At 36.1% G+C, this 15,577-nt stretch overlaps 1 protein-coding gene across 2 annotated transcripts in view; it reads right to left on the reverse strand.

Annotated features, from left to right (window-relative positions):
• Positions 1-7,761, reverse strand: part of LAMA3 (laminin subunit alpha 3) — a 310,601-nt gene extending 302,840 nt beyond the window's left edge. Inside the window, exon 1 of one of the 2 annotated variants that reach the window (XM_031946523.1) lies at positions 7,135-7,761. In XM_031946523.1, coding sequence (XP_031802383.1) covers positions 7,135-7,416 — 282 coding nt within the window. In that variant the 5' untranslated portion in view covers positions 7,417-7,761. The remainder of the gene's footprint in view (positions 1-7,134) is intronic. The other variant, XM_031946522.1, reaches the window with a different exon arrangement.
• Positions 7,762-15,577: the final 7,816 nt, after the last annotated feature.

Below are 15,577 nucleotides of genomic sequence, written 5' to 3' on the forward strand. Positions count from 1 at the left end.
CAGAACTTCATTATTAATGTTCTCTCTAACTTGCTAAGGGCCAGTTGTATGTGATGCCGATAATACTCTTCAAAAAGTTTCACATGTCACCCATGGTATTTCTGAGTCCCACAGTCAAAGAGGAGGTTGGATTCCTGCACAGTTTTCTAAGCCTTTAAATCTGATCTAGAGTTTGGCATCATGTCTACCCCACTGTCTCCCTGAAAGCATTCTAGGCTTCTTCATTCAATCCTCTGTTTATTTGTTAGTTGGCAACCTGGTCAGGATGAAGCTTGGGTACCAAGCTTTCTTGTCTCACAATACAGCCTACCCATTTTTCATAATCTTAAGTTTTTCATTAGGCTTTCTTGCACTGTTTCTTCTTTCATTTCCTCTCTATCATCCTTTTTTCAAGGGCTACTTCTACAGCCTCCCATCATTAAAAAGGTACTTGACCTATTTGTATAAAATGGAAAACTCTTTATCTGCCCCTAGATCTTTCTTTCACACATGTGTTCAGAAAATCTTTCTCCCTCTGTATTCAGGCTAACTTTTGGAAATATTCAGGTCCTTCTTAATAAATTATAACTTAGGACTTTATTAGGCTAAATTGTACCACAAGACTAGACAAGAATTAACTGAGTTTTTAAGAAGAGTATCTAACTTAGAAATAGGAAGTCATTTTTGCATTTGGAGAATATCTGGCTCAATAAATACATTATTCATGTTCATAATTAATTCAAAACTAATGTACAGTACAGTATGGCATATATGAAGAATTATAAGTCTTTAACTGATAAATAATTTACCAAATTGAGAAAGCATCTGTTAGCATCCTATCCAAGATGTTTGGAATATATTAACTGCTTTTTTGTTCATGAAGATTTTATTAGTTAAATAAACTTATTCACATTTATAAAATATACATATTTATAATGATTTCTATTTTTAGAAAATGAAATCTGTAGCTTTCCAATTTAAAAGTCTCAGCTACAGAGAATTTTATTTTCCACCCCATGAAAGGAATCTGACCCAGAAAAGTAGAGTGGTTTGATAATATGAGCTTCTATCACATTTTCCATCACTGAAGTGTCCCAGTCTTTTAGGAAAATTAACCCCTCTTAAGCAACAGCAACCACTTCTTAGTTACAAAAATATTTGTGCTATGTGTCTCTCAGTGGACTTCCATTACAGCTATGAAAGATTTGTTTGGCTTTTATATTGACATAATATTGTAGAAAGTGCTGCTAGACATCTTAATGCCTATTCTCTATGTGAGCTTGAAGAAATCATTTACCCTCCTGCCCTACCCTTTTTTTTGGAGAGCTGGTTGTTAACCATTTACCAGCATACCTCTTGGCACGAACCTATTGATCATAGTGAATCAATGAAAAGGAAGAGTGCACTAGGGCCTTTTGCAAACAGGGAAGGAGGCAAAAATAAGTACACTCACTTCAAATATGGCCACTCATTGCTGGGTGGGTCTCCTTAAAAACATAGCAGATGTAAAAACATAGCAGGGTCAGCAATACACTCCTGGCTATTCTGCAACACATATAGCTATAGTATTAGCATATCTACAATGACAAGCTCTAAGGGATTCTCAAAATTCCTTAGAAAACTACACTTACCTGATGAGGTCATGGGCTCCACAAAAATGATTCTCTACAGCAACTAGAAAAAGACTGAGGCTCAGGGAGAAGGAGGTTCCTCCCTTCTATATTTCTGTTGCAGCTTTCTGTGGCACCAGCAGAAGAAAACCAAGTGGTTAATCCTCATGTTTTTGTGAGCTACATAATAAACAGATTTTTAAAAGCTAAGCTTCATAGAAAGAGTCTAAATGGTAAGGGGGAAAAGGAAAGAAGGAAGGGAAGTAAAAAGGAAGGAAGGAAGCAAGGAAGGAAGGAAGGAAGGAAGGAAGGAAGAAAGGAAGGAAGGAAGGAATAAAGTATTGTGAACCTTCACAATAAATAAACATGGCAATAATTAAGGAATTTGCCAAAAAGTTGTTTATTTTTATTTTTATAGACACTAAGTAAAGTCTGATATAGGCTTTGTCCTTCCATCTCCTTATGCTCCATTTCTCCTAACCCTATGGCAGCGAATCTTCCTGTTATTCCTATTCTCTTTAACTGCCAATAACTCCCCACTCTGGCATGTCTGTAAATAGATTCAAACACAAAAAATGTTCATTCAGGAAAGGAGCTTCGTCTATTCCAACCTCCTAGTGGACTTGCTATTAGTGTCCCATGATCCAAAAGTACATAAAACTAAAATGGGGTAAACTAGATGGCACAGAGGATAGAATGCCATATGTGGAGTCAGAAAGGTTGAGTACAAATGTGACCTCAGACACTTCCTACCTATATGATTCTAAGCAAATCATTTTACCCTGTTTGCCTCAGTTTCTATATCTATATCTATATCTACTTCTATATCTATATCTATATGTCTATAAAATGAGCTGGAGAAGGCAATGGCAAACCACTCAAGTATCTTTGCCAAGAAAACCTCAAATGGGGTCCCAAAGAGACAGATACTACTAATCAGCTAAACTATAACAAATTATATATTATTTTTTGTAGCTTACCAAATAGAATCATAAGCAAAGCACAGTGCTTATTTAAGCTAATAAATTATTAGCCTCCACAAGTCAACTTAAGCTGAATTATAATATATTAATTTGTTAATTATTCTTTGTTTCTACATATAATCATTCGAGTTCAGCCTCTATTTGTTTATGTGTAGTCTTTGAGGAAATCTTTATTTATTTATCCTTCTATTGGCACTGAAACTTGCAACCTGAGAAACTAAAGAAGAAGATTACTACCTAACAGAAATTGCTAAACTTCAATGGTTAGAAAAGACCTTGGTGCCAACTGGACAATATATGAACAAGTTATAGTATATGAATGTGATGGAATACTATTGTGCCACAAGAAATGATAAAGGGGATAGTTTCAGAAAAACCTGAGAAAACTGATATGAACTGATACAAAGAGAAGTGAACAAAACCAGGAGAACATCTGATAAACAATAGCCAACAGTATCGTAAAGACGATCAACTTTGAAAGACTAAGGAACTCAGATCATTATGATGAATTCCAGAAGGACTCATAATGAAAGTCAGTCAGTTTATTAAGTGCCTTCTATGTGCCAGGCACTAAGGATGACAAAAGAAAACCTCTGCTCTTTAGAAACTCACAATCTAGTAGAGGAGACAAGCAAATTATGGACAAGCAAGCTATGTATAGAGGGGAAAATAGAAAATAATTTATAAGGGGAACAAGGGCATCTAGAAGACACAGAGGATAGAGTTCCAGGGCTGCAGTCAGGAAGACTCATTTTCATGAGTTCAAATCCAGACTCATTTGACACTTATGAACTGTGTGACCCTGGGCATATTATCTAACAATGTTTGCCTCAGTTTCCTCATCTGTAAAATGAGCAGGTATCTTTGCCAAGAAAATCTCAAATGGGGTCATGAAAAGTTGACAAATTGAAAACAATTAACAACCCAAAAAAGAGGAAAACATTAGAATTAAGAGGTATTGGCAAAGGCTTCCTATAGAACAAAATTTCTTAAACTGTGGTTGCATAATTGAATATGGAGTTGCGTGACTGAATATGGGGGTTTCAAAATTATAATTTATTTTCAGTACATGTTTGATTGGTATCCTTATTTTACATACCTATAGCCCCAGGAGCATGTAACAGGGTCTGTGTGAACAGAAGTCACAAGTGGAAAAACTTTAAGAAGCCTAGCTATAGAAGATAGGATTTTAATTGGGACTTGAAGGATACCAGAGAAGCCAAGAGTTAGAAATGTTGAGGGACAGCGTTCCAGGCATAGGGAACAGCCAAGAAACCCAGAGCTTAGAAATGGAGTGTCTCATTCCAGGAACAGCAAGGAAACCAATGTCACTGAATCAAGGAATATGTGGTGGGGATTAAAGTAGAAGAAGACTGGAAAGGAAGAGAGGAGCTAGGTTATGAAGAGCAGAGGATTTTGTATTTAATTCTGGAAGCAATAAGAAGCTTGTTGGAGTTTATTTGTGTGAGGGATAAGGAGTGACATGATCAGATCTGCATTTCAGGAAAATCACTTTGAAAGCTCAAGGAGTTTGACCATAAAAGGCTACCCACCTCCTGAAAGAGAGGTAAAAGACTCAGAGCATGAATAGGTCAATAATTGCTTGAGACATGACCAATATGGGGATTTGTTTTACTTGATTTATGTTTGTAGTGATAGTTTTGTTTTTCTCAATTGGAAGAAGAAGGAAGGCTACAATGGGAAGGAAAAATACATCTTCTATTGAAAAAAAATTATTTTTAAAAATAAAGTTAAAAAAAACCTTAGCTATTCACTCACACAGAACATGAACAAGGTCTCAATATTTTAAATAAAGAATTACCACTAACATATAAAAATAAAACTTTTTTTTAAATCCTAAGTCATGTTTTAACTTTTTTTTTTCCTAAAATATTTTCTAAATCCTGGCTGATGTCAGGGAGTTTTGTTTTGTTAAGTTTAATGAAAGTTCAGAGATATAAAGCAGTCATCTTGAGTTACTTCAGTATTTTGTCATTTCTGCAACTGTACCTAGCCAGCCTGACCTAGAATAATTACCACTGATTACATAGAAGAGATGGGTGAATTTTAATCTCTTCCCTTTTCTTCTCTCCTCCCATTTCCAAAGAGGCAAGTTTGAACCAGCTGCTGCCAAAACACCTGGCTGAAGCACATTCTAATAAACTAGCCTCAATCTTTTCACTTTTCCCATTCTTGTCCCTAATGGGATACTTTCACACTAACAACTCTTGCATCCTTCCTTGCTCTCGTCCATGAAAGAACACATCAGCCTAGCTTTTCTCCATTTCTGACTTTCAGAGAATAAGATTCAACACTTGACAATATTCTGTTCCTGAAAGTTACACCCTGGCCTAGAAGGATGGCATGTGTTGAGTTATCTAAGAAATCTTTTTCCTCTTCTGTTTAGGACTATGAATCAGTGTATAATTAATGTGGATTGTGAACAGCTTAAGGGCAGAAATTATCCCTGCTCTAGCCTCTTTAGCAGTATTAATAACTTGTGATTCTCTAGCACTTTATAATTTAGTTTCTTCAAAACAACCCTATGAGATATGTGATATAGGTATAACTATCCTTTTTTCACAAAGAGGAAACTGAGCCCTCCAAAAATGTTAAGTGATTTCCCAATATCACACAATTAATGTAAAAGGTAGGAATGGAAAAGCATTTTCTTCACACAGCTCTCGGGTCAGCTGTGCAAATATTCTTCAAAATTTCAAGATATCTAAGAACAATGTTTCACCACCAACCTAAATCATAATCCTTTTAATAGACAGGCTTCCAGAGATGCTGTGACTGAAAAATTATCACCCTGCCATTTACTAATGATAAACTCCAATTGATCCACAACATCAATTAAGAAAATATTTGGGACTTGGTAAGATTTTGACAGCTTAAACACCATTAATATAACCTTGAGGCAAGCATAAAATGTGTCCCTTAATTGAGAAATATGAGGTGGTATAAAGGGAAAAAATTCACCTTAGTCCACCATCTAATAGCTTCCTACATTAATCCTATTTGTTAACTGTATTCTAAGGTTGTTACTATGTTGCTGAAAGATTTCAAATATTATCAGGGTCCTCCAAATTTGGCACCTTTAAGTAAAACCTCAACTACTCCACCCTATTTACAGCTCTGACCAGTTTTGCCTCCACACTAAAAAGTTTTTAGGATTAGTATATTTGCATGAAATACAATATGCTAGAAAGAGAATTGGATATGTAATCAGATGAGCTGAGTTGAATTTGAATTCTGGCTCCATTATTTACTTATTGTATGAACTTGGACAAATCACTTAATTTTGGAAATCAGTTTCCTGATGAATAAGAGGACTGGTTGTTGTTTAGTCTTGTTCTACTCTTCCTGACTCCATTTGGGGTTTTCTTGGCAGAGATACTGGAGTGATTTGCCATTTCCTTCTCCAGATCATTTTACAAATGAGGAACTGAGGCAAACAGGATTAATTGACTTGTCTAGGGTCACAACAGCTAGGAAGTGTCTGAGGCTAGATTTGAACTCAGGAAGATGAGTTTTCCTGTCTCCAAGCCTGGCACTCCATCCACTACACCACTTAGATTCATCTTCCTGGGTTCAAATCCTTCCTCAGACCCGGTGGACAAATCCCTTAACCCCTTTTGCCTGAGGTCCCTCATCTGTCGAAAGAGTTGGAGAAGGAAATAGCAAACCACTTTAGGATCTCTGCCAAGAAAACCCCAGTTGGGGTCATGAAATCGGACACGTCTGAAAAACTACTTGAACAAGAGGCTTGAATTCTTTTATTATTAGATGACCTTTAAAGTCTTTTACAGATCCAACTCTACTGTCCTATGACCCTCTAACACTGAGAAATTAAGGCATTTGCCCAAGATCACTGATCTAGCTGAGACTCAAATTCAGGACTCCCAACTTCGTAGAATGCTCTTTCCACCAAAGCTTGTCACATTCATCTAATCCGTACTATGGATCTACAAGCAAGGAGGAAAAAATATTCTTGACAAGGAGTGGTTAAGTTTGCAACTAAGCAGAAGTAGAAATCTATCTAAATTGTCCTGACATCTCCCAGAACCAAGGAACTTTTTCTAAAAATTCCCCGCAAGAGACTCTTCTTTTCTTTGTTGCCTCTTGTCCTCGGGCTTTAGCAACTGGAAGAGATTTTAAGGATTATCTTTTGCAGTGTAGGAGAACTGAAGCTTGCCTTGGGTCATAGGTTTCTAAGTCACCAAGTGAAATTTGAACCCGTGGTCTAACTTCAGGTCCAGTGCCCATTTCTGTAAGGCCAGCCAAAGAACTCTCACGCCTTCCCTCTTCTCTGCCTCGGGCTGAGGATTTGCTCTTTTTCCTGGTCATTCGCGGCAGCTGGGGGCCCTGAGCACCCCAGGAGCTGACACTCACTGTTATCATCCCCTCTTCTCCCAAAAGCCTCCAGTAGACTAAGTCCTGGACAACCTGCTCTCCGCCCCGGGCTACCTGTAACCGCCTCCTGCAACCTGCGAGTTTTCGGGCGCAACCTGCGAGTTTTCGGGCGCAACCTGTGCCGCCCGCGCGCGCCGCCGCCTTACCTGAATAGTGTGGCCCGTGGTGGAGGCGATAGGGCCCCCCACCAGCTTGCAGTAGAGCTCTGGCCGGGGCCTCGCGCTCCCGGGGTCTTCTCCGCAGGTGGCAGTGGCCGAGATCCTCGCCGCTTCCGCCAGGTTGAAATAAGGCGGATGGAGACTGAAGCCGGTCTGCGGCTCCGGAGAAGCAGCGGCTCCAGAAAGGGGGAACAGCAAGAGGAGGAAAAGCCTCGGGAACCGCCGAGGAGTAGGAGCAGCTGTTGGGGTCCCTTTCTGTACCCCGGCCATCCTGTCCCAGAAACCGGGAGGGAGCGCCAGTCCTGATTTGCCTTGTCCACCCGACCTGGGCAACGCAGTCTTCCAGGTATCTTTGAGCGGGTCTCGGCGGCCTCGGCAGTCTAAACACAGCAGCAACAGTACCAACAGCAGCGGACAGAAAGCTCTGCCTCGGTCTGCTTTTGTTTTTTGGAGATTGTCCCAGAAAGAAGTGAACACACCCCCCTGTTGTAGGAGGAGGCTTGTAGCGCCTCCCAAACCCAGCGCGCGATGAAGATCAGGGAGGAAGGAGGAGAGAGAAAAGGAGACCAGTGGGACATGATTTGTTACGGGGAAAACCTGTACCAGGCCAGTCAGGTCACTCTAATAATCAAAGAAAAGAGAGACTTGCGGTTGCATTTGGTATTTTTAATTGCACGGATAAGGAAACGGACCCAGCAGTTTCTGAACAAAGGGAGTCTTCCTGTGCTAAATTGTTTTATCCTGAGGGAGAGAAAAGGCTCGAGGGCAAGTGGATGTTAATATTTTTACTTTCCCGATGTGTTGCGTGCAATGATACCTGCTCCTTCTAATTTTAAAAGGCCCCTTTCTGCCTAAGTGGGTGAAACGTTATCTATCCCTTCTTTTGGTGTTTTATTCTATCAGTCAACCAAACAAAAATCAGGAATTCGGACCCTGTAAGAATGAAGAAGGCTTAAAACAGAAAAAGAAAATGATACGACAGTTTCCCTAATGAATATTGATGCAATATATATTAACAAAAGGATTACAGCAATTTATCACGAGGATAGTACTCTATAATATAAATCCAGGTGAGATTTATATTAGAAATCTAGGGCTGGTTCATTACTAGGGAAACTATCAGCATAACTCATCATCTCAGTAACAAACTAACAGAAATCATGATTATCTCAATAGATGCAGTAAAAGCTTTAACAAAATACAACATCCATTCCTATTAGAAATACTACAGAGCATAAGAATAAATGATAAATAGTATTTATCTAAAACTAGCAGCTAAAATTATCTATAATGGGGATAAGCTAAAGGCTTTTCCAATAAGATCAGGGGAGAAAAGGGATGCCCATTATCACCAGTGCTATTTAATATTTACTAAAAATGTTAGTTTTAGCAATAAGAAAAAAATTTGAAAGAATTAAGATAGACGATGAGGAAACAAAATTATCCTTCTTTGCAGATGATATTAATGGTATATTTAGAAAATCCTAATCAACTAAAAAACTATTTGAAATAATTAATAATTTTAGCAAAGTTGCAGGATATGAAATAAACCTACATAAATCCTCCGCAATTCTATTTATTACCCCCCAAAAAAGCTCAATGGGGCAGCTACATGGCACAGTGGATAGAGCACCAGCCCTGAAGTCAGGAGGATTTAAGTTCAAATTTGGTCTCAGACACTTAACACTTCTAGCTGTGTGACACCTCACTTAATCCCAATTGCCTCAGAGGAGGAAAAAAAAAAAAAAAAGCTCAATGGGGAGAGATAGAAAGAGAAAATTCATCTGAAATAACAGTAGATAATATAAAATATTTGGAAGTCTATCTGCCAAGACAAACCCAGAAATTACATGAACATAATTACAAAATACTTTTCACATAAAGTTAGATTTAAACAATTGAAAAATATATCAATTGCTTATAAGTAAGCTGAGCTAATGTAATAAAAATTATAATTTTACCTAAACAAATTAACTTATTCAGTGCCATCCAATCAATCTACCAAAAATTATTTTATACAGCAAGGAAAAATAATAACAGAATTCATCTGGAAAAACAAATGATAAAGAGTATTAAGGGAATTGATCAAAAAAAGTGAAGATAGCCAGATCTAAAACTATATTATAAAGCAGCAATTATCAAAACTATGTTATATTGACTGAGAAATAGAGTGAAGGATCAGTGAAATAGGTTAGATATACAACAGACAGTAGTAATCTATTGTTTGATAAAGACTAAGACCCTAACTTCTGGGATAAGACATCACCATTTGACAAAAACTAAAAAATAGTATGGTAGAAACTAAGTGTAGCATCTCACACTGCATAAAATAAGATTAAAATGGGTATTTGATTTAGACATAAAGGGTGATACCATAATAAAATTAGGAGAACAAGGAATAGTTTACCTGTCAGATTTATGAAGAAGGAAAGATCTTATGATCAAACAAGAGATAGCGAATATTATTAAATTCAAAATAGTTCTGATTATATTAAATTAAAAGCTTTTGTCCAAACAAAACCAATGCAACCAAGACTGGCAGGAAAGCAGAAAGCTAGGAAATAATTAAAAAGACAGTGTTTCTGATAAAGGCCTAATTTCTAAAATATATAGAGAACTGAAGCAAATTTGTAAGAGTGCAAATCATTCCTCAATTGATAAATTGTGAAAGGATATATACTTGCAGAGTGTTTTCAAATGAAGACATTAAAACTATCTATAGTTAGATGAAAAAAAAAGCTCTAAATCACTATTGGTTAGAGGAAATGCAAAATAAACAACTCTGAGATATTACCTTATACCTATAAAATTGGCTAATATAACAGAGACTGAAAATAGTAAATGTTGGAGATAGAAAAATGGGAACAACAATGGATTGTTGGTGAAATTATGAACTGATCCAATCATTCTGGAGAGAAATTTAGAACTATGCCCAAAGGGCAATCAAACTGTACATACCTTTGATCCAGCAATACCACTACTAGATTTGTATCACCCAAAAAAATCATTAAAAGGGGGATGGCACAGATCCACATGTGAAAAAATATTTATAGCAATTCTTTTTGTGCTGGTAAAGAACTGGAAATTGAGGAAATGCCCATTAATTGGGGAATGGCTAAACAAATCGTGGTATATGAATGTAATAAATACTATTGTTCTATAAGAAATGTTGAACAGGTGGATTTCAGAAAAACTTGGAAAGACTACATGGACTGATACTAAGTGAAGTAAGCAAAACCAAGAGAACATTGCACACAATAGCAACAACATTGTCCATTGAATAACTATGATAAATTCATATATTGCCCTTCTCAGAAATATGGTGATCCAAGACAATTTTAAAGAATTCATGATGAAAAATGTCATCCACATTCAGAGAAAGAACTATCAAATCTGAATGTAGATCAAAGCATACTATTTTCACTCTTGTTTTTGTTTGTTGTTTTTTTTTCTTTCTTGTGGTTTTTCTTTTTTTTCTGATACTTCTTTCACAACATAATGTGGAAATATGTTAAATATGATTGTACATATATAACCTATATCATATTGCTTGCCACCTTAAGGAGGGGGGAAAGGAAGAAGGAGAGAGAAAACTTAGAACTCAAAATCTTATAAAAATGAATAATGAAAACCATCTTTACATATAATTGGAAAAAATAAAATACTATTAAGTAAGAAAAAATCAAGTTATACAAATAAAAGAAAAAGCAAATAAGGAGGCTTAGCAATGTTGGTGACTTTGATTAAGGCTGGCAATGATCATTCAATAGTCAAACTTTTATGAGAATTTAATTTTGTGCATAAAGCATTTGTCTTGGAGTTGGGGAGGGGTTATAAAAGAAGGTAACATAGAAAGAGAGCCATTCATTTTGTTTGAGACAACCTACAGAATCATAGAAAATGTCAAAGCTGAAAAGAGATCTAGTCCCATCCTTTCATTTTTCATCTGTAATTCTAGACCCAAGGTCAAAAAACTTTGTTGTTGTTCAATTATCTCTGACTTTTCATGATCCCATTTGGAGCTTTCTTGGCAGAGATACTGGAGATGTTTGCTATTTCTTTCTCCAGCTCATTTTACAGATGAGAAAACTGAGGCAAATAGGGTGAAGTGACTTGTCCAGGCTCACAAAGCTAATGACTGAAGCTAGATTTGAACTTAAGATGAGTTTTCCTGACTCCAGGTTTAGCACTCTATCCACTACACTACCCAACAGCCACTAAACGATAGTGTAAGTGATGGGATTATCCCCATTCTTGCCCAGGATCACACATTTAATAAGTGTTAAATGTCTGAATTCAGATTTGAACTCAGGTTTTCCTGACTCCAGAACTGGTGCTCTATCTACTTAACTATCTAGCTGTCATTTTTTAAATGCCAGTAGTGATACCGTAGTATTATCATGTGTGCTTAGCACAGTATCTGACACATTGCTTAATAATAGTTTATTGACAAAATGACTCTACCTACCTCATAAGGTAGTGGTGAAGATTAAATGGATAATATAAGGAAAACACTATAACATTCTACATATGGAGTCCTGGACTGGGCATCAGGTAATGTTTATTCAAATCCCTCTTCTGACACTTACTAATGTTTTACCATGGGTGAGTCACAAGCTCTCTAAATCTACTTCCCCATTTGTAAAGTGGAAATAATGATACCTGTCCTACTTACCTCCCAAAGACATTGTGAGATTTAACTTTGAAGGATGGTTGTTGAACCCACAGTGTTTAGAGTACTGTGCCTAGTCGCTGTTCTGTACCAAGACATGGTTTAGAATAGGTTCAGGACAATTTGCCTTTTATCTCACTCATTTTATCTTCACCCTGGCAAACCAGGGTGGTTTATACATTATAGTTTCTATCTATGACTTCCAAAAAAAAAAAAAAACTGTAAAAATGTACTTAATGTACAATATAAATCAGGTCTGTAACAAGTAATTTATCCTTATACATAAAAAATTTACTAAACAGAATATTCAGAAGTGCATTCAAGAAAAAATGATTTAAACAGAATTCAGTACTATAACTACCATTATAATCATTTGGATGGTGATTACTTTTTCCTTTTAAATAATATATTATTTTTTCCAATTACACTCAAGTCAATTTTTAATACTTTTGTAAATAAAATTTTGAGTTCCAAATTTTCACCCTCTCTCCTCCATAAGAGTAAGCAATTTGATATATGTAATCATTTGTAAATGTAAATCATGTAAAACATATTTCCCATATTACAGTCATGCTGTAAAAGAAGAAACAGAAAAAAAAGAAAAAACTGACAAAACAAGAAAGCGAAGATAGTGTGCTTCAATCTTCATTCAAACTACATCATTTCTTTCTTTGGAAGTGATAGTGTTTTCCATCATAAGTCTTTTATAATTGTCTTCAATCATTGTATTATTGAGAAAAGCTGCACCATTCATAGTTCATCATCACACAATGTTCTCCTGGTTCTGTTTACTTCACTTTGTATCAGTGCAAGTAAATCTTTCCAGGTTTTTCTGAAAGCATCCTGCTCTTCATTTCTAATAGCAGAGTAAGATGCTGACTGTGAGACAGGAGGAGAAGGAAAGAAAGAGACCAGAGACCAATCAGCATTTACAACTCTGAACTAAAATGCAAAGTCCTTTTAGTATTGGGTCATCATATATCCAGAAGCAGGGTTCAAAGGCCCCACTTTATCAACCAGAACCAAGAAGAGTAACTTGAATATGCTATCCGACATGATACCTACAGGTCAAAGTCAGTATGTATATTTGTCATACTTTAAAATTATTTTTCCCATTAGACCATATTCAATAGACAATAGATAAAAATAGGAATTTTTTACATATAGTATCTCAATGAATATCTGTCTAATGGGATTATATTTGATCCAGTAACAACTCCATAATGGCCAGATAGTTGCATGTAGGTATTCTGTTGGCTTCAGAGACTCTTGGAGGGCAGAACTGACAGTCTATTAATTAAAATCCCAGATTTATTCTTCATAGAATTTTATTTTGTATATTTTACTTTAAAAATGTTAATCTTTATAGCAACTAGAATTCTTGCATTATTCAAAGTCAGAATTTCCATTTGCCAAACTTTTATTACATTCCTAACTAGAGGATGTATAATGTCATGTACTTCACATTTTTGTCACGAGTAAAAAAATAACTTTATGGTGACACTCCTACAATAAAATTCATATCTTTAGTCCAATGGGAAAAGTTTCAAAGGTGATCAAACAAAAACTGCATATCTTAAGTTAATATTTTATAGGTAAGTTAGCCCTGTAAGGGCTATATTTGGAGCATGGAGTCAAACAAGATATCTAGTGTAAATAGTATTTCTAGCAAATAAAAAATTAGGTCAGGTATTGTACATTAAGTAAAGTAATAAATAACACAGGAAGAAAAGGGCTCCAGCTAGTTTGCCCAGTAGATAAAACTCTGAGCCTGGAATCAAGAAAAACTAAATTCTAATCTGGCCTAGGATGCTTACTAGGTATGTGATCCTGAGCAAACACTTAACTTCTGTTTAACTTATAGACATGATAAAAGTACTTATCTCATGGGATTATTGTAAAGATGAAATGAGATAATCTTTGTTAAAAAAAAAAAAGTACTTAGCATGTGTGGCCCCCCATTAAGGGCTATAGTGCAGTGGATAGAGTACTGAGCCTGAATTCAGAAAGACTCATCTTCCTGAGTTCAAATCTGGTCTCAAACACTTCCTACCTGTGTGACCTGGGGCAAATCATTTAACCCTGTTTGCCTCAGTATCTCCATTTATAAAATGATTCAGAGAAAGAAATGGCAAACCACTCCAGTATCTTTGCCAAGAAAACCCCAAATAGAGACACAAAATGGACACAACCGAAATGATTAAACAATAATAAATGCTTATTCTTTTTTCCCTTTTCCCAGCTTCTCTCAATTTTATAGTTATCCATTCTCTAGAACTCCACCACTGTCACCAAAAGTGAGAAGTTAACCCAGGAAGGGTAGTTAGATTGGCCATGTATAAATTAGTGATCCCTTGTTGTCTCAGTAGATTATGCAGAAGTTATTCAACTGAAATGTCACTATATGATGATTATTGGGCAAAAAGAAATATATGCTAATTTAGGGGAGAAGACTTCTAAAAATAGCTTTGATATGGTCTCAAAAAAGTTTCAGAAATTAGCAAGTACATTCATTTCTGAGAGCAATAGTGCTACGCTCAGGTTAGTATTTTGGGACCTTAAATTATTCTCTGCTTTCTCGTGAATAATGTGAATCCAGGTAAATCATGAATTCTCTTTTCCTCAGAAGTCTTTCCCACCAGCGTCACTGACTCCTTCCCTCTCCTTAATTTGTTGTAAAATGATAGACCTCTGGAGTTATCTATACTAATTGGTCATGCCTTTTATCATTATTCTCTGAGATTGGAGATCAAATAAAATTTTAGGTAATTATGTCTTTATATCTCTGGTAAAAAAAAAGTTAATCATAACCATCAAATACAAAAATCTAAAATCATAACTACAATATGCTGTGTAGAGTGATATTTAGAAGAGCGCAAAACACATCACCAATATGATAGGATTTCAGGTGGAACAATTATGTCTTACGAGTAGTAATTGATACACTTGTATAACTTGTTTAAAACTTCACAGAGAAGCATAAGACTAAGGCCCCCTGGTCCTAAATGCCTTTCAGGTGCACTCTGGAAAGACATAAGGAAGTTTGCCCCTACAGAAGCCTCTCTGTGGTATGAGTGTTGTTGAGATGTTCTATACACAAATAATGACATTATTTTGCTTGGCACTAGATAGGTGCTATATAAGTGCATATTTAGGTATTAAAAGAAAAACTTGGTCTAGTACAAATAAATTTAGGGTTTGGACATTTTCCTAATACCTCAGAAATGATTCATGAATACCTATACAGTTCAGATTAAAAGATGGTTCTGTTACATACCAGTGTGTAATATCAGAGAAGGAAAGTCACTTGAGACCTAGACCTCTATTCCAAATTATGCTCTTCAAGAAGCAAACCCCTAAAAGGGATTTTATGTTCTTTAAGATCTAGGCCCTCACTGGTCAGACCCTAAATTCCAATATGCTTTATTAGAGAAGAATTTCCTCTAAAGAAAAGGACCTGGATTGTACAAGTCTAGTAAATCTATTTTGCCTTAAAAGAAAATAACTTCCCTGTTGTCACAATTAATCTGACACTGTTTATGAATGAAACAAATTTAAATGAGCAGATAATTTTGTTTTGTTCTTCTTTCTACAAATCAGGACAGCTCCTGGTAGGCAGTGCTATGTAACAGAAATAACACTGGAGAGACTTCTAGGAAGATGACTGAGTGAAAAGTACCAGCCAAGTCTGACTCTTTTCATTTCTACCTCCCACAAGAAATATCAAATTCTAAGAAAAAGAACAATAATTAAAAAGAA

Source organism: Sarcophilus harrisii, chromosome 1 (assembly GCF_902635505.1).
Source record: "Sarcophilus harrisii chromosome 1, mSarHar1.11, whole genome shotgun sequence".
In the NCBI taxonomy this organism is placed as follows: Eukaryota; Metazoa; Chordata; class Mammalia; order Dasyuromorphia; family Dasyuridae; genus Sarcophilus; species Sarcophilus harrisii.